The sequence below is a fragment of the Oncorhynchus clarkii genome, chromosome 9 (genome assembly GCF_045791955.1).
Source record: "Oncorhynchus clarkii lewisi isolate Uvic-CL-2024 chromosome 9, UVic_Ocla_1.0, whole genome shotgun sequence".
Lineage (NCBI taxonomy): Eukaryota > Metazoa > Chordata > Actinopteri > Salmoniformes > Salmonidae > Oncorhynchus > Oncorhynchus clarkii.
In genome coordinates this window covers 43,890,687-43,918,098 of record NC_092155.1, presented here as the reverse complement: position 1 = coordinate 43,918,098, position 27,412 = coordinate 43,890,687, and the positions used below count along the sequence as shown (strand labels likewise).

The 27,412-nt window shown below is 42.0% G+C and overlaps 2 protein-coding genes across 5 annotated transcripts in view; both read right to left on the bottom strand.

The window, feature by feature from the left end:
• Positions 1-20,468, bottom strand: part of LOC139416383 (sorting nexin 19a) — a 34,318-nt gene extending 13,850 nt beyond the window's left edge. The window contains exons 1-12 of one of the 3 annotated variants that reach the window (XM_071164949.1): positions 20,382-20,468; positions 20,033-20,176; positions 16,738-16,780; positions 16,531-16,638; positions 7,990-8,076; positions 6,436-7,845; positions 6,055-6,273; positions 1,401-1,539; positions 1,079-1,179; positions 841-960; positions 547-653; positions 104-200 (exon numbers count right to left, since the gene is read on the bottom strand). In XM_071164949.1, coding sequence (XP_071021050.1) covers positions 104-200; positions 547-653; positions 841-960; positions 1,079-1,179; positions 1,401-1,539; positions 6,055-6,273; positions 6,436-7,845; positions 7,990-8,013 — 2,217 coding nt within the window. In that variant the 5' untranslated portion in view covers positions 8,014-8,076; positions 16,531-16,638; positions 16,738-16,780; positions 20,033-20,176; positions 20,382-20,468. The remainder of the gene's footprint in view (positions 1-103; positions 201-546; positions 654-840; positions 961-1,078; positions 1,180-1,400; positions 1,540-6,054; positions 6,274-6,435; positions 7,846-7,989; positions 8,077-16,530; positions 16,639-16,737; positions 16,781-20,032; positions 20,177-20,381) is intronic. The other 2 variants (XM_071164948.1, XM_071164947.1) reach the window with 2 other exon arrangements.
• Positions 20,469-21,148: 680 nt separating this feature from the next.
• On the bottom strand, positions 21,149-24,393 carry LOC139416384 (grass carp reovirus (GCRV)-induced gene 2o). Of its 2 annotated transcripts, none has more exons than XM_071164951.1 (2): positions 24,326-24,393; positions 21,149-22,088 (listed from the first exon to the last, which is right to left on the bottom strand). In XM_071164951.1, exon 2 carries the CDS (start codon positions 22,077-22,079, stop codon positions 21,441-21,443), a length of 639 nt encoding a protein of 212 aa, XP_071021052.1. In that variant the 5' UTR covers positions 22,080-22,088; positions 24,326-24,393; the 3' UTR covers positions 21,149-21,440. The 2 variants fall into 2 exon arrangements, with proteins under 2 accessions (XP_071021052.1, XP_071021051.1); XM_071164950.1 differs by lacking the exon at positions 24,326-24,393 and adding an exon at positions 22,230-22,313.
• Positions 24,394-27,412: the final 3,019 nt, after the last annotated feature.

Here is a 27,412-nt window from a genome sequence, read left to right as displayed (position 1 = left end):
GTTGAGTGAGTGAGTACAATCAAACAGACAGTTTGATGACATTAATATTAAATGATTATTCATATTGATACTCATTGATATGAAACTTCCATGGTTAACTTACAGTGCTCCCTTCATTGAAGCAGTATATGACTTTGGGCTGGATTTCAGGTATATTGAGAGTAGGGGCGACTTTACTGGAGAACCTCAGCCGGACAGACCTGACACAACAAGCAACAATTAAAAAACACATTACACAAAACTAGATTGTTTGACTTTAATGTCATAATAGCAGTTACAGAGAACACATTTTTTTTTTCCTAAAGCAGCTTTCAAATTTCATATGTGAATTGAAAACTACAGCGAGTTGTTTACAGGTGTTTTAATGAGTATTTCAAGAGAGACATGATAGTGGAAAAGCTTTGGCCAGGCCGTACATATGTGACATTTAGAGAAAGAGAAGACGCAGAGAGGGGGAAGAGAGAGAGAGAGAGAGAGAGAGAGAGAGAGAGAGAGAGAGAGAGAGAGACAGTGAGTGAGTGAGTGAGTGAAAAAAAAGACTCCCACCTCTTCCTTCCTTCTGGGGCATTCCTCGCATCAGCAGGCTCTCCATCCAGGTCGTCCTCAGCACGAGGGAATGCTGTCTTCAGAGTGTCTACAGCATTCGCCATCATCTACAGTAGACGCCAATAACCAGGCCCAGGAGATCACAGCACACAAACAGCACCAAGGTTAGCTTCCCGAAAAAACAGGTCACCAGAAACCACACCTTCTATCATTTCTCATCATCTCTCCCTTTTCATGTTTTTAGGTCACGTTATCATGCACTGTTTTTATTTCATAGCCCGAGACAGTTGTCACCTTGTCAATCCTGGACATAACAAATGGTTTCTTCTCGAAGGCTGTGCTGGCGTCTGTGTGAAGAGCCAGGAACTCCTGCATCTCGTCGCTGTTGGCCGTCTCAGGGATGGTACACAGTTGCTGGAGGAAAACAAAGCGATCGGACAGTGAGTGATCAGATACGATGCAACAGTCACATTTCAAAAACATACAAATCAGGAAATGATTCACCTTGTTAGATAAACAATTCAATTCCTACTTTAAGAAAGGTATCCAGCTGTCCTTTTCGAACTTCCACCTTGTCAATATCTGGGTTCCCAAACGGAAGATCGGGGAAAATCTTCTTGGGTCCCTTGACATCTGAAATGGAAAAGATACAAACACCCTTTGGTGAGAATAAAATATCCATACAGCATGTGTAAGACTTCCTCTACGCTATAAATGATTTGTTTTGACTGATTATAATGTACAGCTGCCAGCTTGGGTTGGAATCTGGCCTACTGCTCTTTCAGCACTCTCTCGTACCGCTCACCACAATCTCTCTCTAGCCAAAAAACATACAAAAGACTTGGACTTCTTACTCTTAATCATCTTCCTGAGGTCAGGCTTCTCCTCCAGGCGCGTCTGCAGGTGGAGGAACTCGCTGTAGCGCCGGTTCACAGTGTGATAGGCTACAGGTTGTAGAGTACCTAGGCTCTCCGAGTCAACCACTGTCTCATACTTGGGGAACAACAACGGTTACAGATTGACTGGGAAGGTTTAATAAGGCTAGTCCAATGTTCACATTTCAATAAGACTAGTCCAATGGTCACATTTCAATAAGGCTAGTCCAATGTTCACATTTCAATAAGGCTAGTCCAATGTTCACATTTCAATAAGGCTAGTCCAATGTTCACATTTCAATAAGGCTAGTCCAATGTTCACATTTCAATAAGACTAGTCCAATGGTCACCTTTCAATAAGACTAGTCCAATGGTCACCTTTCAATAAGGCTAGTCCAATGGTCACCTTTCAATAAGGCTAGTCCAATGTTCACATTTCAATAAGGCTAGTCCAATGGTCACATTTCAAGATCGATATTAATAAAGGTATTAAAAAAGTTAAGGAAGTGTACACTAATGTCCGGTACTGTCACAAGTGATTTGTCTAGCGTTGTACCTTTTGATAAAAAAAGAGTGGCAGGCCTATGTGTTACATTGTTGCTATCCCTGCCTTTGGAGACCATGACTGCGTAAGCATTCAAGCGTCATGTCAAAATGTATATTTCCGCCTAAATAGATGTATTTATCACGAGAGGGCCATAAACAAAACCTAGTAATGCTTATACTGCCAGAATGATTCAAAACCCAGCTTTCTGGTATTAAAAAAAATAGCTGAGGTGTAGTCGATTATGAGGACACAAGCTCAAGTACACAGTACAACTATGATAAAAATGTGAAAATATGAAATATTTGATGCATTTCTTATTCAACACTGTATAAATAAGGTTTGAAATGACTTATATGCTTTCTAAATATAGTATAACCAAATGAGTGGTTTTATAAGATTTCAAATTCCTTATAACTGCAAAATACATATTTGTATGTTTAGTGTTAGAGAACATTTGCATGTTCTACAGGCTTCTCTTGATTAAAACTTCTGCCCTCACCCTTCTAAACATCGGACAGGGCTTTAGCTTGGCTTACTGAACTTATTAGGAACTTGCCTTTCATCTCATATTAATATTGTCTGTCTATGACAAACCCAAAATGTTTTTTGTTTGTTTAAAATCTATGAATTATTTTAAGATTACATTGACAAAGTTGGCGATAAAAATCAATCTGTGAATGTGCTAGCTAGAGCGACAAAACCACTCTCTCCTGCTCCTCTAGGAACTACGGGTGTTTCCACATATAGTCCTCTTTAAAAGAACCGATCTCAGACCTCTTTAAAGTGAACTCTGGGGTAGAACAAAATAAGCTAAATACCTCAGGGCAGTATTCACACTTCCCTTGACTTTTAACTCTTTTGCCAGTTCATGTCACCTATTTTGTGGTGTGAGTCCTCTTTGCATTCACATTGCTATGTTCAGAAAGGAACCAAGATCTTTTTCCAGCATTCACTCAAATGCACTCTGGATTTCTACAAAGTGCAGGACAAGCCATTCCATTAGATCGTGTTATCAGACAGCTAGACAATTACATTTTGGAAGCTAATAGACTAATAGAATTTAGTTAAAAGACGAGACATAATAATTATAATCATAAGATAATATTACCATGTAAATATGATTGGTAACAAAATAAATTGCAGAAGAATACTGCAGATTAAATAATGCTGTGATGGCAAAGGTGCATACAAATGGAGGAATTCAGATACAGTGCATTTGGAAACTGACTTTTTCGTCATTTTGTTACATTACAACCTTATTGTAAAATGTTTTTTTAAATTTTATTATTCATCAATCTACACACAATAACCCATAATGACAAAAGCGCAAACTTTTTTTTGGACAGAAATACCTTCAAACCCTTTGCTTTGTGACTCATGACTGAGCTCTTGTGCATCCTGTTTCCATTAATCATCTTTGAGATGTTTCTACAACTTGGAGTCCACCTGTGGTAAATTCAATTGAAATGCTTTGAAAAAGGCACCCACCTGCCTATATAAGGTCCCACAGTTGACAGTGCATGTCAGAGCAAAAACCAAGCCACGAGATCAAAGGAATTGTCCGTAGAGCTCCGAGACAGGATTGCACAGATCTTGGGAAGGATACCAAAACATTTCTGCAGCATTGAAGGTCCCCAAGAACACAGTGGCCTCCATTATTCTTAAATGGAAGACGTTTGGAACAACCAAGACTCTTCCTAGAGCTGGCCACCTGGCCAAACTGAACAACCAGGGGAGAGGGGCCTTGGTCAGGGAGATGACAAAGAACCCAATGGTCACTCTGACAGAGCTCCAAGGTTCCTCTGATGAGATGGAAGAACCTTCCAGAAGGACAACCATCTCTGCAGCACTCCACCAATCAGGCCTTTATGTTAGTGACCAGATGGAAGTCACTCCTCAGTAAAAGGCACATGACAGCTCGCTTGGAGTTTGCCAAAAAGGCACCTAAAGTACTAAAGGACACCTAAAGAAACAAGATTCTCTGGTCTGATGAAACCCAGATTGGGTTCCGAGTGTCACGTCTGGAGGAAACCTGGCACCATACCTACGGTGAAGCATGGTGGTGGCAGCATCATGTTGTGGGGATTTTTTTTCAGAGGAAGGGACTAGGAGACTAGTCAGGATCAAGGGAAAGAAGAACAGAGCAAAGTACAGGGAAATCCTTGATGAAGTCCTGAGCGCTCTGGAGCAGGATCTCAACAAGACAACAACCCTAAGCACACAGCCAAGACACCGCAGGAGTGGGTTCGAGACAAGTCTCTGAATGTCCTTGAGTGGCATTTTAGAATAAGGCTGTAACGTAACAAAATGTGGTAAAAGTCAAGGGGTCTGAAAACTTTCCAAAGGCACTGTATGAAGTATTCGTTTCAGCACTATCCATACGCAACATAATTCAATGTGACTATATATCAGCACAATCTACCTTTTCATTTTTTCAAATTGCCGCCGTCTTGGAGCTAGAACTGGGATAATGTGTACTGTGCTAATGCCAATACAAAAAAGAGAGCACTACGGTGAACTTAGCAAATGAGGTGTTTCTGGTAAGTACATGGGGGCCGTCCTCCATTTTTATGCACCTTCTCCATTGAAACTTTAACATCCAATGTAGGCTACTGCCCCTTTAAGAGGCTAGCATTGATTTTGTGGTCAATGCTATCCCGAATCCTTGGGACGTTCCTACCATAAATCCTAACCCTAACCATGACCTAACCCCAACCCTAACCTTAACCATTGTAAATGCCAACTTCATATGGGGTAACGTAACTGCATAGGGCCGTAACCACATATGAGGACACTGAGGTCCGAACCACTAATTACTCAGAATAAAAATAAATAAATGATTATTATTCTTCAGAAAATTAGGAACTCAGTTAGGGCCTCAATTTACTGTTGAGCGTTAGAAAAAAATAGAATACACCAGGTGCAATATGTCATCCACTGACAGTCACTCAATTAGCCCATGTCAGTAAAAACATTTAAGATTAATTTAGCAATCTAGCCACCTATCGAAACTTGTAGTAATGATGGGGATTTACTGACTGGGCACACAGGGCATGTGCCCAGGGGCCCTGACCTCCGGGGGGCCCCCATTGATTTTGTTAGTCACTCTCATTCAGATATCATATTAACATGGCATAAGTCATGGCAAAAGGTGAAGTATTGCAGGAAATCAGCTTTAAAACTGCAACAATGTCTCCCCACCCCATGGTAAAATGTGTAGAATTGCAAGAAATGTTCTGTAAAGCAAACTCGTTTGTTTTCTTTTGTTAAAGATCCTGTGCAGTCAAAAACGTGATTTTTCTGAGTTTTCTATGTATACAGTACCAGTCAAAAGTTTGGACACACCTATTCATTCAAACCCTCAAGTACTCAGAATATGTGGGAACTCCTTCAAGACTATTGGAAAAGTAGGTGACACTGTACGTGATTTATTTAGAATTCAAAGCACCCTTAACCAGCATGGCCACCGCAGCATTCTGCAGCAATACGCCATCCCATCTGGTTTGCGCTTAGTGGGACTATCATTTTTTTTCAACAGGACAATGACCCAACACACCTCCAGGCTGTGTAAGGCTATTTGACTAAGAAGGAGAGTGATGGAGTGCTGCATAAAAAGACCTGGCCTTCACTAGCCTGCACTAAAACTAACTTGTAATATTGGTAGTATGTAACCGTCTGAATGTCATTGTGATACAGCTCAATGGGGAAAGTTAGCGCTGCAAGCCGGAAACACAACACAGGGCACAGTATGAGAGGGAAGTTAGATAGTGTAGGCCAGGCCGACAGCTAAAGCACATGTATTATAGTACAACTACAGTATTAATGTCTACATTTTTTTTTTTACTCCGCTAAAAAAACCGAATGATTCTAAAATCCCAATTTAGACAGGAAAGTTTCAAATTCTCACTGAAGAAGTTTCTAGCCACAATAATTAACTAGCTAGCTCTGAATGCAAGCCATTTTGATTTACTGTGTCCAAAGATCGATTTATATGCAGAAATGTCGGTCAGAGCCGGTACCAGAACCACGCTAGAATTAATATCTAACCTGGTTTTACACTGTTAAAGACATAATGTTAAGTCTTACCTTTACGGTGTATAGAGTATAGGGGTGTGAGCCGGTGCTGCGGTGCTCCTTGGCTGTCACAGCACCAGTGATTCTCAGGTTCTGGATAAGGACGGGTCCATCTGGGCTGCTGAGGGGTTCGAAGCTGAAGGGGGTCAGACACAGCCTCCCTGGAGGGACAGGGCATCCTGGGGGCAGCTCCTCCGCCATGCCCACTGGCCAGTGGGGCTGCTCGGACACCTGCATCTCAAGATTTTAGCAAAGCCATTCATAGCAATTTGTAACCTTATTTATTCTACATCATTATTTTGTATTGTTTTATATTTATATACAATTTAAATAATTGTTTAAGAAAATGTAGGAGTGCCGAAAGACCAATAAATAAAGTAACAAGAAACAAACCTTGGGTCCCAGGACCTTCAAGTTGCCGAAGCATCCAGGCGGCTCGTCTTCAAACACACTGCAGAAGTTGGTAGGGGAGGTACAGTCACAGAAGCTGTCTGTCTGGTCCTCCTCGGAGTCCATCTGGTCTAGGGACTCCACAGAGAGCTGATTGGATTCTGTCGATGGGGACTCCAGGTCCGAGTCCACAACCTGATACAGGCGGCTGCCACCGCTGCAGGACCTCAGCAGATCCATAGACACATGACAAGTGTTTATTTTGATCGATGAACCAATGCATGGCATTGGTAGGATCGCCCCGCAGTACTGCCGTGTTTCCTCCTTCAGATCTGGCACTGCCGTATGGTAGGACTCCATGGATTCCAGGGAGTCTGGAGTGGCTGGCTTGGGAGGAGTGGGGCTGTTGCTGGACTCGTTCTGGTCACTCGGAGTCTGGAGCCAGGAGGTAGAACGGGTCTGGGTCCAGAGCTCCTGCTGGGTCTGACTCCTGTGCAGCTGGACTGGAGTATCAGGGAGCTCATCGAGGGACGCATCCGGTGATTCTTTGGCTTTGGTGAACAAGTCCACAATGGTAAGGTTGAGCCAGTCAGGATCGGACACCCTACTGACCAGTGGGAGGAGGACGTTACAGGTGATCAACTCCCCCACCATGTATCTCCCTGTCCTGGTCTCCAGGTGAGGGAACGGGACCAGGACTTGCATTAGGAGGTCCACTACGGTCCGGGAATAGCTGAGCTCCGTGGCTGGACTAGCCAGGGCTGGGTGGGGGGCATCTGCCTGGCTATAGAGCTCCCACAGGCTGGGGGTGCTGGAGCTGTCTCTGTCCTGCATCCCCAGCCGTGCCTCTGCCTGCTTCATCATCTCCCTGGCTGTCATGTAGCTCTGCAGGTGGCAGCCACACAGCTCCAAGGTCCTCTGGACCAGCGCTCTCCTGTCCACGCACCGAGCCCTCTCCTTCAGCTCCATCACTGAATCCAACATGGCGTCCTGCATAATGTGCTCAAACTCCCCCAGCCCCTCCTCCTCGGTCAACATGGTGTGGTACCAGGACGACACAAAGTCTCGGATGGCTTTATGCACAGCGCTTTGGATCTCATGGTCCAGCCTCCATTCGCTCTCAGGCGAGTGGAGGGCCGGCTGTGATCTACCCAGGGGGACAAAGTGCTCCAGGTGTAGCAGGCTGTTGGCATCCAGGGCAGCACGGGACCCCAGCCAGCCACCCAGGACCACCAGCAGGCTGGTGAAGAGACAGAGGAGCCACACGTTCACCAGGAGGTGGAAGAGGACCATCCATGCTACTAGCACCCCCAACACCACAAGCCTCCTCTGTCCCAGTAACTCTGAGAGGGCCCAGTGGTTAGGGTTAGGACCAGAACCCTCTGGTGGAGGCATTCCCCTCAGTGCTGAGACCTGAGTTAAAAAGCAAGTAATAGAAAATCAATACACACCTCAATCAAATATCCGTATACCTTAGAGGACATTGGGGATTTCTTTCAGATGATATCATTTTAAAATTCATAGACTTGATTTTCAGGGAGAGAAACTGATACTCACAGACCTGGGTTGAAAACAAATCATTCAAAATGCACACTTCAAGCAGTAGGTGGTGGCAAGGCTCCAGTTGTTTTTAGATACCTCTACCTGAGATATAACAAAACACAACAATGTTTTTTCAAATCTATAATGTCTCATCTATTAAAATGGATGGTTGTGTAAATATATTTTACTGCAAAAGGTGGTTAAATTGACAGATATTGTGTGACACCCCCTAAACTCAAAAGTGCAGAATAATGCCTGGCTGGAGGGAGGATGATAAGCTTACACATAAGCTTACAGTATGTAATACACTGCTCAAAAAAATAAAGGGAACACTAAAATAACACATCCTAGATCTGAATGAATGAAATATTCTTATTAAATACTTTTTTCTTTACATAGTTGAATGTGCTGACAACAAAATCACACAAACATTATCAATGGAAATCAAATTTATCAACCCATGGAGGTCTGGATTTGGAGTCACACTCAAAATTAAAGTGGAAAACCACACTACAGGCCCGATCCAACTTTGATGTAATGTCCTTAAAACAAGTCAAAATGAGGCTCAGTAGTGTGTGTGGCCTCCACGTGCCTGTATGACCTCCCTACAATGCCTGGGCATGCTCCTGATGAGGTGGCGGATGGTCTCCTGAGGGATTTCCTCTCAGACCTAATCTCCTCCCAGACCTACCTAATGGCAGTCAGGCTACCTCTGGCGAGCACATGGAGGGCTGTGCGGCCCCCTCAAAGAAATGCCACCCCACACCATGACTGACCCACCGCCAAACCGGTCATGCTGGAGGATGTTGCAGGCAGCAGAACGTTCTCCACGGCGTCTCCAGACTCTGTCACGTCTGTCATGTGCTCAGTGTGAACCTGCTTTCATCTGTGAAGAGCACAGGGCGCCAGTGGCGAATTTGCCAATCTTGGTGTTCTCTGGCAAATGCCAAACGTCCTGCACGGTGTTGGGCTGTAAGTACAACCCCCACCTGTGGACGTCGGGCCCTCATACCACCCTCATGGAGTCTGTTTCTGACCGTTTGAGCAGACACATGCACATTTGTGGCCTGCTGGAGGTCACTTTGCAGGGCTCTGGCAGTGCTCCTCCTGCTCCTCCTTGCACAAAGGCGGAGGTAGCGGTCCTGCTGCTGGGTTGTTGCCCTCCTACGGCCTCCTCCACGTCTCCTGATGTACTGGCCTGTCTCCTGGTAGCGCCTCCATGCTCTGGACATTACGCTGACAGACACAGCATTGATGTGCCACCCTGGATGAGCTGCACTACCTGAGCCACTTGTGTGGGTTGTAGACTCCGTCTCATGCTACCACTAGAGTGAAAGCACCGCCAGCATTCAAAAGTGACCAAAACATCAGCCAGGAACCATAGGAACTGAGAAATGGTCTGTGGTCACCCCCTATAGAACCACTCCTTTATTGGGGGTGTCTTGCTAATTGCCTATAATTTCCACCTATTGTCTATTCCATTTGCACAACAGCATGTGAAATTTATTGTCAATCAGTGTTGCTTCCTAAGTGGACAGTTTGATTTCACAGAAGTGTGATTGACTTGGAGTTACATTGTGTTGTTTAAGTGTTCCCTTTATTTTTTTGAGCAGTGTACAATATTGCAAGCTCTGATGTTGCTCAAATTTGGAATACAAGGGTTGTCTGCTTTTTTGGAAATATAGACCTGTAGACACAGAGATACAATAGGCGGAAATATAATGGATATTTACGATGAACGTAAGCTTTACTTTTTGGTAGCTGAGTAATGGAACTTTCTAAATCAAATTCGCTCTCATTCTGTGCTGCGTGGCCCTGCCTGACAAAAATACATATAATTACACGTTTTTTTAATGTTGTGGCTACAGTAAATCGTCTCTAAAGAAAACAATTGGGCTCAGACATCGAAATTAAATGTTTTTGGCTCCAAAGCCCCTATTCTTGCAATTAAGTGAGGAGGACACAATAGATTATTGTTGGGGTCACCCTGGATTTTTGCCTCAAATCCAATATGGCATCCAAAATCCCAAAAGACTGCCATAATACCATGTGATGGAGGTTAAATAATCTGGAAATATGATTTTTGTAAATTATATACATTTTCTCAGATTTGTATACAACACTCATGCCCATAGAGTGTTTTGGTGTAAATACATTTTTATTATGAATCCAATACGGCCAACCTGACTAAACGCAACTTGTGACAATTTCTAAGCTTGTTCTGACTTACAGTTCATATAAGGAAATCAGTCAATTGAAAGAAAATCATTAGGCCCTAATCTATTGGATTTCACAACTGGGAATACAGATAGGGTATGCATCTCTTGGTTGCAGATACCTTTAAAAAAAAAAGGAAAACCAGCCAGTATCTGGAATGACTACCATTTGCCTCATGTACCTCGACACATCTCCTTCGCATTGAGTTGATCAGGCTGTTGATTGTGGCCTGTGGAATGTTGTCCCACTCCTCTTCAATGGATGCGCGAAGTTGCTGGATATTGGTGGGAATTGGAACACGCTGTCGTACATGTCAATCCAGAGCATGCTCAATGGGTGACATGTCTGGTGAGTATGCAGGCCAGGGAAGAACTGTGCCATTTTCAGCTTCCAAGAATTGTGTACAGATCCTTGCGGCAAAGTTGGTCAGACGATCCCAGGTGTGGAGATCCTGGGCTGGCATGGTTACACATGGTCTGCAGTTGTGAGGCCGGTTGGACGTACTGCCAAATTCTCTAAAATGACATTGGAGACGGCTTATAGTAAGAAAAATGAACACGCAATTCTCTGGCAACAGCTGTGGTTGGCATTCCTGAAGTCAGCATGGCAATTGCACACTACCTCCAAACTTGAGACAGCTGTGGATATGTTTTGTGTGACAAAACTTCACATTTTAGAGTGGCCTTTTATTTGTAATTTTTTATTAGATTTTTTATTTGAATTTTTTACCCCTTTTTCTCCCCAATTTCGTAGTATCCAATTGTTCAGTAGCTACTATCTTGTCTCATCGCTACAACTCCTGTACGGGCTCGGGAGAGACGAAGGTTGAAAGTCATGCGTCCTCCGATACACAACCCAACCAAGCCGCACTGCTTCTTAACACAGCGCCATCCAACCCGGAAGCCAGCCGCACCAATGTGTCGGAGGAAACACCGTGCACCTGGCAACCTTGGTTAGCGCGCACTGCGCCCGGCCTACCACAGGAGTCGCTGGTACGCGATGAGACAAGGATTTCCCTACCGGCCAAACCCTCCCTAACCCGGACGACGCTAGGCCAATTGTGCGTCGCCCCACGGACCTCCCGGTCGCGGCCGGTTACGACAGAGCCTGGGCGCGAACCCAGAGTCTCTGGTGGCACAGCTGGCGCACTCGGGAGGCCAATGAGTGGCCTTTTATTGTCCCCAGCACAAGATGGACGTGTGTAATGAGCATGTTGTTTAATCAGCTTCTTGATATGCCGCACCTGTCAGGTGGATGGATTATCGTGGCAAAGTATAAATGCTCACTCACAGGGATGTAAACAAATTTGTGCACAATGTTTTTGAGAAATAAGCTATTTGTGCATGTGGAACATTTCTGGCAACTTTTATTTCAGCTCACCAACACTTTACATGTTGCATTTATATTTTAGTTTAGTCTATATTTTCAATCTGTGTTCATGCTTTAGTCTTATTCACACACACTTACAGCATATTAACAATGGGCACTGCCTTTAATGACACAAGCACACAAGTTAACCAAGTTACATGAAAGCAACCTGTAATACAACAGTCAGGTACTCTAACATTTCCCCTATTTTCCCCACTGAAACGAAGTGTACAAGGTTGATACAAAGTATTTGAAGTGACCAAGACATGAGTGTGCCCTAACAGGGTGAGGAGTTAAAGTAGTGGTTGTAGTTCCCTGCTGAAAAAAATAGTACAGATCAGCCTAAATTGCATGCTGGTCTATGCTGGTCAAACCAACATGGTCTAGCTGGTTAGGCAGGTGTAACAGTATAACTTTAGACCATCCCCTCGCCCATACCCGGGCACGAACCAGGGACCCTCTGCACACATCAACAACTGACACCCACGAAGCATCGTTACCCATCGCTCCACAAAAGCCGCGGCCCTTGCAGAGCAAGGGGAACTACTACTTCAAGGTCTCAGAGCAAGTGACGTCACCGATTGAAACGCTATTTAGCGCGCACCACCGCTAACTAAGCTAGCCGTTTCACATCCGTTACACAGGCTGACGATCTGGTCAAGCTAGTGATGCTGGTGACCAAGCTGTTCCATGCTGGTCTGCAAAACCACACCCATCATTATCATATTTCCCAACATGCTATATTGTAGTTAGATTTTTTAAAATTGTTTGCTTCAATATCTGGGCTTTTGTATGTACATTAATGTATCTTATGCTACACAAAGAGAAATAAGATACATTTTTCTAAACTAATCCAATCAGTTGACTTACCGCACCCGTTGCTGAAATGCTTGTTCCAGTTAAGATGATTTAGCTAGTCTAATTCATTAACCATTCTAACCCTGGCAGTCATTCTGAACATAGCTTGTTGGATCTCCCCACTCTGGCTGGATTCCATTTTTTAAGGCTGGTTGCCATCAAAAACACAGCAAAGGTGTGAGTATGTTTTTTTAAATGTTTTTTTAATGTTAAATGTGAAAAAAAGTCCTGCAGGTCAAATCGGGTAGGATGATAATTTGGCAAATAGCAATGTGGGTGGTAGGCTGTGGTTAGTCTGGGGCAGACCCAGCAGGAGATGAGCAGAGTGAGAAAACCTGTGAGGACAACCTTAGTTTACTTAGAGGTTAGTTAGACTATAACTATGCCCTACACTCTAAGAAGTGTTGGTTCTGAGGGATGCTGCACAGACCCCTTCACTTTTTCCATATTTTGTTACAGCCTTATTCTAAAATGGATGAAATTGTTTTTTCCCCTCATCATTGTACTACACATAATAATCCATAATGACAAAGTAAAAACAGATGACATTTTTCCTAAATAAATAAAAAATACTGAAATATCACATTTACAAAAGTATTCAAACCCTTTACTCAGTACATTGTTGAAGAACCTTTGGCATAGATTAAAGCCTCGAGTCTTCTTGGGTATGATTCTACAAGCTTGGCACACCGGTCATTGGAGAGTTTCTACCATTCTTCTCGGTTGATCCTCAAGCTCTGTCAGGTTGGATGGGGAGCGTCGCTGCAAAGATATTATCAGGTTTCTCCAAAGAAGTTCGATTTGGTTCAAGTCCGGGCTTTGGTTAGGCCACTCAAGGACATTCAGAGACTTGCCCTGAAGCCACTCCTGCATTATATTGGCTGTGTGCTTAGGGTCGTTGTCCTGTTGGAAGGTTCACCTTCGCCCCAGTGAGGTCCTGAGCGATCTGGAGCAGGTTTTCATCAAGGATCTCTCTGTACTTTGCTCTGTTCATCTTTCCATCGATCTTGACTAGTCTCCCAGTCCCTGCCGCTGATGCTGCCACCACCATGCTTCACTGTAGGGATGGTATTGGCCAGGTGACGAGAGTTGCCTGTTTTCCTCCAGACCTGATGCTTGGCATTCAGGACAAAGTGTTCAAACTTGGTTTCATCAGACCAGAGAATCTTGTTTCTCATGGTCTGAGAGTCCATTAGGTGCCTTTTGGCAAACTCCAAGCGGGCTGTCATGTGCCTTTTACTGAGGACTGGCTTCCGTCTGGCCAGTCTACCATAAAGGTCTGATTAGTGGAGTGATGCAAAGATGGTTGTCCTTATGGAAGGTTCTGCCATCTCCACAGAGGAACTCTGGAGCTCTGAGAAGGTCCTCGAGTTGATCCGAGGCCCTTCTCCCCCGATTGCTCAGTTTGGCCAGGTGGCCAGCTCTCAGAAGAGTCTTGGTGGTTCCAAACTTCTTCCATTTAAGAATGATAGAAGACACTGTGTTCTTGGGGACCTTCAATGCTGCAGAAATATTTTAGTACCTTTCCCAAGATCTGTGCCTTGATATGTGTCTCAGAGCTCTATGGACAATTCCTTCGACCTGTCTTGGTTTTTGCTCTGACATACACTGTTAACTGTGGGACCTTATATAGACAGTTGTGTGCCATTACAAATCATGTCCAATCAATTTAATTTACTACAGATGGGCTCCAATCAAGTTGTAGAAACATCAAGGATGATCAATGAAAAAAGGATGCACCGGAGGTAAATTGAGTCTGAAGCAAAGGGTCTGAATCCTTATGTATTTAAGGTATGTTTTTTTTTACTTTTAATACATTTGCAAAAATTTCTAAAAAACCTGTTTTCGCTTTGTCATTATGGGCTACTGTGTGTAGATTGATGAGGGAAAAAATGTACTTAATTCATTTTAGAATAAGGCTGTAATGTAACAAAATTTGGAAAAAGTGAAAGGGTCTGAATACTTTCCGAATGCAGTCAGTCAGGCAGTCAGTTACGAAATTGACACCCTTGATAACGATGAGCAAAAATGTATGCTAAAAAGTGGGAAATGATCCTTTTCCTTTTTTTTTGAGTTTGATAAACGGCATTGACACTTGGATTTGAACCGGTGCTATGGTCAGATGACATAAAAATACATCTCTTTAGCCACACACACACACCAGTGGTGGGTTTGGCATTGAAAAACAGAAGCATATTAAAGAATACCTAATGTAAAATATGATGGTGTATTTTTTATGTTATGGGGCTATTTTGCTTCCACTGATCCAGTGGCCCTTGTTAAGGTCAACGGCATCATGAACTTTACCAAAAATTTGATTTTCCTGTGTTCTAAATATATTTCCACTAGGAGGTTGGAATAATACTGTGAAATTGTGAAAATGATGATAATGGCCTTTTAGTGTAAAAGCTGTTTGAAAAGACTGCCTGACATTTATGCCTGTTTTAGTGGGATGGAGTTTTGGCCTGCCAGGTGATATCACCAGGCAGAAAATTAGTTAGACCAATAAGAAAAGAGTTCCAAACTGCTCTGCCAATAACAGCTAGTTTTCAGTTTTCCCCTCCCCACTCATACCACCCCCAGACAGCCCTAGCAAAATTCAGCTTGAGAAATTGCTCTTTGCGATTTTATTTAATTACCATTTTTATGGAAAACAATCACAGCAAGGTACTTAATTGTTAAACAGAAATGGTTTGATATTGAGTTAAAATGACTGCATTGGACCTAATAATATTGTGGCAGCCATATTGCATTTGGACATCTTATTTGATTTTGGATTTGTATAGGCTCTAATGAAAACAAGTAGGCTCATGAACTAAAAACTGTAATTTTTCCCAGTCAAATGTTCCTCTGTGGATATTATATATTCAGCCACCACTCTTGCAACGTAACAAACAAAATGCTGGGTCAATAATTACCCATTTGGGTCATTTCTGTAAACCAGCGCTGGGTCACTATAGTACATACCCAACACTGGATTATTTTGACTCAGCATTGATGGGTTCCGTGAATGATTTACCCATAATTGTGGTTATTTTGACCCAGCAGTGTGTTGGTTTTTGCTATTTTGCTGGGTTATAGTTATTCATGCATTTTTGACCCAGCCGTGGGTTATTTCTTACTTTCTTGCTGGGTCAATTTTTCTACCTTTTCTCTATTACGTAATCTGTGAATTTCTAAAGGTACAAATACTTCTAACAACAACAACAATCAATGTTACAACGTTACTACACAGTCTACGAAATTCTTAAAATTACATATGGCCAATCATGACCGATTGTAGGTCAAATACAAAATGTTTATTTTCAGATATTAATTTCAGCTACAAAATGAAGTCATGCAACAGATAAACAAATAAGGAATAACAAACTTTAGAAGCACAATCCATATTTTTTTAAATCACAGCAGCCCTACCAATTAAAGCTGAGGAAAGGGGCCTGAAGAAAAGTAAACACTTTACCCTCTCTACTCCCCCCAACCCCTACCAGGTATCAATTTCCAATAGGAATTGATGTAAAAACCAAAAAGAAACATGTCTTCTGCTCCAGAGCCTGTCCATTAATTATGGTGAATACCAGGGAGTAGAGATGATTGTCCCGAGAGTCAGAACGAAGGATACGGGTCTCTTGTTTTTTTCACCTGGCGGAGGTATTTAGCCATATTGGTTCAGGCCAGGAGATTAAAGAATGTGACTAGACAATGTTGAACAGTAAGGAAGACACTCACACTCTTGCACAAGCCCGCCACGCACGCACGCGCACACACACACGCACACAAATTGTGGCCTTTCCTTTTGCTCAGAACATGCTATACTCCTATACAGTCTATTGCTGTGTGCAGGACATTCATCTGTATTGAGTCCAGACATTTTGTGCATGGTTTACAGCAGGAGTAGGAAGAGTACTAAAATAGCCTACTCAAGTAGAAGTATTATTACTTTGATGACATTTTAATCAAGTAGAAGTAAAATGACTGACTTTGAACATTTTTATAAAAGTACTTTGAAAAGCTACTCAACTACAGTAATGTGAGTATTAGTAATGAGTTACTCCCCGCATCTGGTTTACAGTATTCCATATGAAATAGTATTCCATATTCTACATGTATACTTACGCTTCATTATGACTTTCGGGCCTCGTCAATGCTTGGGCGGGCAGTCTTCTTTCCAACTCGTTACACTGGTGGTAGGAAAAACACTCAGGACCATGTTGTCTTTAGTATCTGGGAGAAAAAGACATAAGGTTTTAGGGGTCAGCCAAAATGGATAAACGTGAATCAACATTTGAGACACTACTTTCATTTGAATATGTAGCTACTTGCATTCAGTACACTGGTGGTGGGAGGGCCATGCAGACTCTAGTATCTGGGCAGTGGGAGACAAAGACATAACATTAACACGGTTTGTGTGGAGTCTAAATGGATAGCCTAAACTTGGAGGAACAATTGAGACAACCCTTTCATTTCAATATAACTGTCTGCATCCAGACTGAGCTAGCTAGCCATCTAACTCAGTAACAATTAGGCTATAAAAACATACCGTAACTGAAACACCACAAAAGCTTGAGTTACTGTATGAGCTTGTAGTTCAATGTATTCCGCCAGTGTATGACTTGTCTTTTTGTTGTCAATGCCTTATAGTATATCACGGTGGCATATGAACAATCCGGTTATAGAGCAAACAATGCAATTATCACAACATAGGTTATAATTTGGTTTGGCTTCCTCAGTGGTTTTTACCACGCACTGCTATGGTCTATTTAAGCAATAAGGCCCGAGGTGGTGTGGTATATGGCCAATATACTATGGCTAAGAGCTGTTCTTGAGTACGACGCAACACGGAGTGCCTGGACACAGCCCTTAGCCATGGTATATTGGCCATATATCACAAACCACTGACGTGCCTTATTGCTATTTTAAACTGTTTACCAAAGTAATTAGAGCCGTAAAAATACATGTTTTGTCATACCCGTAGTATAAGGTCTGATATACCACGGCTGTCAGCCAATCAGCATTCAGGGCTCTATCCACCCAGTTTAAAAAACCCATTCGTTCATATGCCACGGTGATATACAATAAAGCCTTGACAACAAAAAGACAGTCACAGTGGCGGAATAAATTCAACTACACATAAGTTTGTTTCATCACAAAATCGGAGAGCAACATCTATCCGGTGAAGTCCGGCAAGATGTTGCAGCATGGTCTAGCAAGTTTGTGTTTTGGACAGTTTACTAAACTACTGCTTTAGAACCACGGAGTTACCGCAAGTCCGCACAAAGACAACAGGAGCACTGCCTCCGCTATTCCAGCACCATTTCAACGTAAATATTTAATCATAATCAACAAGGCTATATGTGCTTAGTTAAATATACTGACAGCAAACGTAAAGATAACAAAAACGATTTAGTACAATCAATGTTGCTAAATATCCTGTGGCTGTCCATGGTACTGATTTCTGTGTGCGCACTTTTTAAAAATCTGAGGGTTATCCTTGTATTATTGCGCTAATGTTCTATTATCATGACCCATTTTATTATTCTACTATGAGATATACTAGATACATACTATGACAGCAATTCACTGTAATAGGTACACATGTATCTGGCACAAGTGACGATAAAACTGATTTGGATTTCAAAGACTGCGATTATTAATGTAATGTTTGATATTACAACATTGATGTGTGGAACATTGATGTGTGGAATTATGTAACATAATTTGGGTATTCCAGAACTGTAATTTACATGTAAATAAACAACCTTGTTTTATGTTGTTAATATTGCAGATAGAATGCTGTGTGCCAGAGATGGTACCATTCAGCTTGTCTGGGGACGACAAAGAAAATTATTGGAAGAGGCCTCTTTGCTGTTAAATTAGAGGCGTATAAATAAATGACTGTTGTGCCTTGTAACTTCTTTAAGATGTGGAACTGTTGCACTAAAAATGCAAACATTGATTTGGCATACAATTTAAGATTGTAAACATTGTCTAACTTCATATAGAACATATAATAACACTTGAAATTAACATTTCTTTAAAGCTATTTTAAATAAATGCATATTTTTTAAATTTGAGCCAATTACATAATTAGTTATTGATTTCTTCATCTTTAAATGCAATGTTTGAGATGTTATGCATTTCTATCAAGTCAAAACTGGAATTTTTATTCAAAACAAAGGTTGTAAAAGTATGCTAGACATTTATATGATTTGTTCTATCTAGTTTGATGATTCTGTGACAGTGAATTTGTTATTGATTTGACAATTTATTGAAATGACATCTTATAGATTTTATGTATTTATATCAAGTCAAAACTGGAGAAAAACAATTCTACTAAAAACAAAGGTTGTAAAAGTATGCTAGACATTGATAGAATAAGCCATATCTATTTTTATCTTTGTGACAATTAATTAGTTGTGGATTTTTACCATTTTAAATGGCGTTTGGCGAATGTCTGTTGCACGTCCTAATGTGTGAATATAAAATCCATGTTTACCTTGGTGTAATAGGCTACCTAGCTCAAATGCTTGCTAGCCTGACTCCCTAGCAAAATTAGCTAGTTAATGTGAGCCTACATCTAGGCCAAAGAGTTCTGTGTCTAGGCTCTCAATTGAACTTCAATTGTCGCAGGCCAGTGGCACAACATAACAATTTATGGTTAGATCAGAATCGAAGTCAATCATCGGCATGTACAGAGAATTAAGTCAAAATCCCCATCTCCACCTATGGCTTAAGAAAGGGCCGATTTAGCAAACTAGCTACTGTAGGACATCAACACAATCAGACCAGAAACAGACACGTTTAAAAAAAAAAAAAAAACGTTTTGCAAAGGTCTGAAGCCAAATCCAAACTTCCCTTGTGGGGTGTTTTGCTGCACCTAGATAACCCACAGTTGAGCTCAGCTCAACGCTGAGGCCATAAACTTGCTGACATCCCATCAATCAAATGCTATGGCGGCAACATGTTATACTCTTTTGGTCCAGACAGCCTCAGAAACATGGGCCACACATACTGAGACATAGGGGCGCTATTTACCTCGGTCGGATGATTTCTCCGGTGAGATTCAGCCACTTTCGAATTGACGGACAATTATTCAGCCACTTGCGAATTGACGGACAATTATTCAAACACAGAGAGACATGAAAGAGAAATTGTATAATTTTTATGTATTTATTGGTCAAATATTTGGGGAAGCCTGGCTTCCATTGGCATCCATGTGTGACTATGTAACTACCGGGGCGGCATGTAGCATAGTGGTTAGAGCGCTGGGCCAGTAACCGAAAGGTTGATGGCTCGAATCCCTGAGCTGACAAGATAAAAATCTGTCGTTGATCTGCCCTGAACAAGGCCGCTGTTACCCGGTAAGGCCATCATTGTAAATAAGAATTTGTTAACTGACTTGTCTCGTTAAATAAAAATATGTCAGGCACGACAGCACTGAATGAGAACCATTGACTTGGAGAGTGGTCAATTAATCAGCTACCAAAAAGTAAAACTCACATTCAAAGTTGATATTTCCGCCTATTAACAATTTTTGCAGTAAACAACCATCCATTTCATAAAATGGGAGACAGTCGATAAGGAAAAACATGGTTTTGCTCTGTTATTCCCCACTTACAGGTATCTCACAAACGAAATCCCATTCATCCCCCCAGGCATGCAAACTGGCCCCGATAGTGTGGGTTGTGCTGAAAGGAGAGCTCCGCTGATCGGCAAGGGATTATGGTGGTCAGGGCACATTTCGTGTCGCTGAAGGACAGATCTACCAAGGGCAAATTTGGTTTATATCACAGCTGCAGTGCTAACCTCAAGCAAATATCATATTTTAAAATCAAACAAACACAAATTAAGCTAATCAACAGTATTTGGGTTGTTTATATCAGAGACAAACTATAGCGTTTTTGTTCATGATGCTCTGCATTTTTACATATAGTTCCACTGTAAAACAAATTGGGACATAAACTTACCGCAAACGTTTTGAAATTGTCATAATTGATCTTCTCGAGTCTCTTTGCTTCAATCTCTTCAATGACATTTATTTACTTCCTGGTTCCCATGGAGCCATCTTGCTCTAATCTCTGAAACAGGTGTCCATGATGTTTACAGTAAGTACCGCCACCTACTGAGGTGAAGGTGCACCTAACCAGATATATACACACACTGTATGACTCTGCGCCTGGCTAATGCCGCGTTCACGTGCCAGTCATAACTAGGAAACTTTGAAATGTCCAATTTACTAACCGGTTGTAGTCATAAACGATTAGCTAACTAATCGGACATTTCTGAGAGTTTCCTAGTTCCGACTAGCAGGCTAACGCGCATATCTCCGGGCACTTCGTCATGATGACCCATGAAGTAGATGTCCTGTCCATTGGTCATCAGGCGGAGAAGCTTGACAAGACTGTCTGAACACACGCTTGTCCATTGACTGATACCGCGTTCACGTGCTTATCGGAACTAGGAAACTCTGAAATGTCAGACTCGCTAACTGATTAGTTTTGCCCAGTTCAACGAGTCGGAAATGAGTTTCCTAGTTCTGACTAGCACGTGAACGCGGCACGAGAAACAGCTGTATCCGTCAAATATTACACATTTTCCTCGTTTGATATTAGTGCAGCCTATTAGGAAACTAAGTAGCCTAGGCTGGCTTCTGTATGGTCCATTTAAAAATAAAAAAAAGCATCGCCTTTACCGTATATCACATGCGAAAGAATAGGCTACAACAAAAACGTCCAATGTAAATTCTTAATTTGACATAATGTCAAGTTGTTTTCCCATGTCGGCCCTATATATTGCTTAATTTGTCTAATCAATGGATTCTCAAATACAATTGAACCTTTATTTAACCAGGCAAGTCCGTTAACAAATTCGATCCCAATACAATTGGGTTGCAATGATTACACAAAATACATTAAAACATGACATCAAGCTTAATTTGAAATGGTATGCAAGGTCACATTGGGTGATGGGTCAAAAGCGAGATAGGCCACGCAAAGTAGGACTAGTTGTTTGTGCAAGTAGCCTTGTTACTTGTTGCACACATGCTTCTTCTGAAAGGGGCAAATCTGGTTGGTGCATGTCCAACAGCTTTGGATAGGGTGAGACCCAGTGTTTGAGGTATTCTGGTGGCACTGGCTGCACCCGTCTTTTGCGCCATGGTTATTCATGCCGCGTATTTGCTTTCGGAGGTCCCAGCGCGTTTTATCGTCCAGACAGCAGGCCACATCCACCACCACAATCCGGGCGGGATCCCAGACGCAATCCTCTTCACGGCCAGATTTAATAGCGGTAACGCCACAGTTTGGTGGCACCCAGCAACTGTCGTAACCATTCTGGTGCCATGACTTCTGAAGCGGATGGTTATCAATGTCGATCTTCTTCACCTTGCCAACCCGCACCTTTAACTTCAACACTACCGCTTCCTTCTTGTCAGCATTCAGCGGGTAACACTTTGCTTTGTCGATATTACGGCTCACGTAGACACCCGATCCCAACATTCCATCCCTGGAGCGTTGGAACCCACTGGTGATAATATGCTGGACATACTTGAGAAACGTGCCATGGTACATGGTGTAAACTTTCTCGTCTTTTGGCTTCTCGCCTGCATGGAGATTCTTCTCCTCAATTGCAGTCCAGCCAGAAAAAGTGATCTCTTCTAGTTCCATAGTCGGTATCTGTGGAAGTTATATTTATTTAGTGCAAGACAAAAGGTAGCCTTATGGAGGGCCAAACATATCACGTAATCATATTCTAATAAAATACCCAATTGACAATGCCAAGTACACAGTCAAATACATTCTAAACGCTATACGAACCTGTTGAAAGTACAAGTCAAATATAAAGTCGAGGCTTTTGCAACGCATAGGATCACTTTACTTTCACTTTTGATTCTCTAGTATGTCGTTATACAAACCCTTCTTTTATTTTCCATTCAAGTTCTTAAAGTGACACACACCCTTCGGCATGTCATGCACGTAGCCAGCCAATAAAGCCTATTTATTCTTCAATAAACTATGTAATCGTTCCAACAACAAAAACTTTAAATGATCATAAGCTAGTCAAATGTATTCCACAATACATGCACAACTGCTGCATTCTGTCCTTTTAAATCCCCACGAATAAAGGGCCTACTCAACCATGTTCTTACTCAGTTTTAATTTCATTCCTACCTGTCATCACCCTTTAGATTGTAGGGTGAAGAAGTACATGTTGACCATTCCCTAGTTTTCTTTCTCATCTCATGGGCGCACTCATTTTGCACCCCCGTGGACTCCAAACTGCGTAAGCGTTACATGACCTACAGCATGGTCAAGCAAGTTAATGTTTCTGACATTTTAGGACAACTAATGATTTAGAACCACGGAGAGTTACTGCAAGTAGCAAAGAAAACAGGAGCTGCCTCCACTATTCCAGCACCATTTCAACATCATCAAATCACCTATGCTTAGTCTAACACAGTGACAACTAAAAGATAACGAAAACAATTTAGGCCAACCAACTTAAGCTAAATATGTGGCTTTCTATGGTTCTGATGTGTGTCTGTGTGTGTGCATTCATGCAAGTAGAAAAAAACATGTTGACTCACCCTACTTGTAGAGAAACGTCAATACCACTATCCTTTCGTTCATGTTGACAAAACAGTCTATGATTCTGTCATACAGTACACACTTTTTTTGTTGTCCTATGCTACCTGGCTAAAATTCTTGCTCGATAGCCTAACTTCCTTTCATGGGCAACGTTAGCTAGTTAACATTAGCCTTCTACATTTGGCTAAATATTGAACTTCCATCCACTCAGGCCGGGGGTACAATGTATGAATTTATGGTGGGATCAGAATCGCCGTTATAGTCACTGGCCAGTACGGAGAATGAAGTAAAACCACTAATGCCTATCGCCAATCATGGCTAATTTAGGAAAGGGCTAATTTTAGCTAGCGAGCCACCAGAAGACAACACAACGAGATGCAACAATTCAAGTTGTTTTAGTCAATGACATATTTGATGTCAATGTGATGTGTTTGGAGTGAAGCCAAATCCAATCTGGCTTCCCTTTACATTTTTCTTTTTGGTGCACCAGGACCATTCACAGTTGAGTTCACTCAGTTTAGCTCAACACTGATTGGCTATTATTTTATATATATATATTTTAATCAATGGAGGCCAAACGCTCGCTGGCTTTTCTTGTATTCAATGCTACGGGTGGCCACAATGTCATACTATTTTTGAACAGACAGCATCAGATAGATGGCCTACACATACAGAGAGAGACAGAAGGGCTCTGCTTCGGACATCAAGTGCTTACTCCACTCACCCAGGCAACAGCCAGGGGACTGGGCAATGCAAAATGAGCTCACCCTATAAATTCACAGAGAGATGTTGCCTTAAAATAAAGAATTTCCCATCTGGCTCATTGCTCTTCAGGCGTTTCCTTTTATTGAAATGTTCAAAGCAGAGCAATGAATACCATTAAAGATCCCACATTAGAACTCTGTAACATGATGCACAGTCAAAAGGCCTGCATCATTACAGATAACAATTTTTATCCAACATCAACATGTTTATGTGCAATGTGTTGACCTACGTGTTAAAAAGGTATCTATGTCCTCATCTATTTGTTTTTCACATGTCTGATGTATTTATGTTGCCTGTTTTGTGTATGATGTGTCCATGTTCACCTGCCTAGGGACTACAGATGGAAAGTAGCTATTAGCTAAATCTGGTGCGACATCATTTCTCAGTGCTATGAGACTTATGTTTTTGTTGTGCATTGTCCCTGCCAAATAAACGTAATAAAAATAAAAATGGATCAGCATAGTCATTGAACAAGATGATAATCGTTGCACAGGTCCTTTGATCTTGTCCCTGAAGTGTTGAATCTGGCTCAGTGACTGAATGAATGAATCAATGCATACCCCTTCTCTTCATCTTCTCCCTGCTGAGTCAATGCATGCCCCCTTTCTGCGCCATATGAGTAAAGCGGCTAGCCAGGCACACAGCTAGCCAGGCACGTGTCGGTCCGGGAGTCCAGCTTGCTGCTCGGCTTATCCATGCATTTGTCCCAGCACACGTCGGTGAAGGTGTGCACCTACAAGAAAGAAGAAACCGCCATAAACACAACACAAGATAAGTCTAATGTATTTAAAAGGATTACGCAATAGCTCACCTGCAAATAGTTAACTTTGATTATACTGTCTAATAGTAAAGGAATACCATATAACCTTGAGAAAATAACTACATTTAAACATTTAGGCTTCCCTGGGGCGGCAGGGTAGCCTAGTGGTTAGAGCATTGGACTAGTAACCGGAAGGTTGCGAGTTCAAACCCCCGAGCTGACAAGGTACAAATCTGTCGTTCTGCCCCTGAACAGGCAGTTAACCCACTGTTCCCAGGCCGTCATTGAAAATAAGAATTTGTTCTTAACTGACTTGCCTGGCTAAATAAAGGTAAAAAAATAAAATTTAAAAAATTTAAAAAAAATTCCGTTTCACAAATGGGAATAGACAGGATAGAGGAATACTGAATGATCTGACTTTCAACCACTTTTAAGTCCAGAAAATAATAGGGAAATGTATTTGGGAGTGAACTAGCTAACTATCCCCAGTTTTCAAACCCAGAGGCGCAACGCAACATCGCGAGACTTCCGGGAACTCTCGGGAAACAGACAAAACTGACCAGACCAGGGTTTAAGAAGTAAATGAGAAAACTTAATTTTTTTTTTTTTAATCTTCCTTAGTTTTTAATTTTCTCTAAATCTAAGACACAACCTAGATTCTAGCCAATGTCTTAAGTAGTTGAACATGGATGGTATTACTCCAAACTGACATGTTTTCATTTTCGTTTAAAACCACTTTATATCGAAGGAGTGTCTTTGATTTGACGGCCTGCACGTGCGCAGTTTGGCGCGAGACGACCGTTACACCCAATTACGTACCTATTAGTATTATTTATATATTTTTTACCCATTTTTCTGCACAATTTCGTATTCATACGCATCAGTTTAGCTAGCCAACGTCGCCTAACAACTGTGATCGGGGATTTATTGGAAAAACAGTTTTAGCCTATCTTCATACTGTAGTGTCTTTGCTATCACTTTAAGATAGCTAGCTAGCTTAGTAGTTACATTTAGCTACCTGTGCTTCAAACTGAGCTTTCTGTTGCTCGACTGCTATCATCATCTGAAGTTCCGAGGCCTCAGCATTTTCAGACGCACTGGCAGAGGACTGGTCAAAAGCCATATTATCGATCAAGATATTATGAAAAAATGTAACGTGCAAGAGTCCGACAGAAAGCACTACTCTGCTGTTCAATCTATACTGGAAAAGTCGATCTGACGTCACCTTCTTGTTCTTCTGCTTGTTCTTCTTCTATGCGGTTTAACGGCGGTTGGCATCCAATTTGTTGCATTACCGCCACCTACTAGACTGGAGTACAACCCCCTTATACTTTACTTGAAATAGAAACATTTACTAAATAAATACTCTACCATCTAACACTATACGCACTAATTTCAAAATTATATAAAATAAAATGAACACCACCCTACTCCACTAATGTATTCCTGTCTCATGCCATAACTCGTAGACAGTTTCTTCCTTTATGCCACCCAACTTCCTCAACAGTAAAATTGTTTTAAGTTGCATGGTTTAAAAAAACAGAGTCACCACTTAACACATCCGGTAACTATTTTGCTGCAAAGTCTTGTTCACCCAAATACCTCTTTGCAGCTGCCACCACAACCTCAATTTTCGGAGACTTCCGATCCATCCCTGCAGTACAATTAATAACCATTGCTATGAATGCTAAAAATCCAATCTTACTGAAACTTATTTCACTTTTTGGCCTATCCCTCTGTACTGGTATATATCCACTACTCTCACCACTCCTCCCCCTTAACCCATCTTCCTCTACTTTCTTCACCGCCTCAAACATATGACAACTTCTGCTCTACTCTAACCCTGGAAACCTCAACCTGCCTTTCTCGCACAGGACATTTCTGAACCCCAGCCCCATGGGCACCCCTACAATTAACACAGTCCACTACTTTCCCCAATACAACACATTCCTTTGTCTAATGGCCTTCTACACATTTCTCACACCTTGGACCCTCCCTCCTACACACTGCTGCCACATGCTCACAAGCTTGACACCTGTAACATCTTAACGTATTTGGCACATACACTCGTACAGGATAACGTATATATCCTAACTTCACTTTGTCAGGCAAAGACTCAACTTCAAAAGTCAAAAGAACAGACAATGACTCTTCTGTTTCTCCACTCTCACCACCCTGTCTGCGTGGCATCAAACGACAAGCATCACATACACCGGGAATCTTTGACCTCAACTGGTCTACGTTTATATCTACTGCTACCCCAGTTATCACTCCTTTCATTGGTGCCTATTTCTTGAAAACAAAACACTTTACTTACCCTCATTTGTTTTACTTCAAGTGCATTCTTCCTCTGCCCAACTGAAACACAAACAATTATCACTAGACCACTTCTAGTTACCCTCACCGATTCCACATGACCCAACTCTTTTTTCACCCACCGTGAAACCACAAATGGATCAGCCAAAACGCAAGAGTCCACTTTTTCCATAAACTTCACTCCTACTGTCACAGACTCTTCATCCTGATCCTCATTGCATACATCGGTCTCTGATTACTTTACCGCAACTACCACCTCCGATACTTCACCCTCATTCACTTCAATTTCTCCTCCTGTCTTCTCCCTCTGCTTACACTTTCTACCATTCTCCTTTAACAAACCCTCTCCCTTTTTCCCACCATTTTTATCTGACTCAAGCTCACCCTCTTCATCCCTCACTCGCTTAGACCTCTCTTTTCCCTCCATTCCTCCTCCATTTGTCTCGGCATTGCTTTCCACATGCAAATAATTAACACAAAGCATTTTTTATTTATTCATTTTTATTTCACCTTTATTTATCCAGGTAGGCCAGTTGAGAACAAGTTCTCATTTACAGCTGCGACCCAGCCA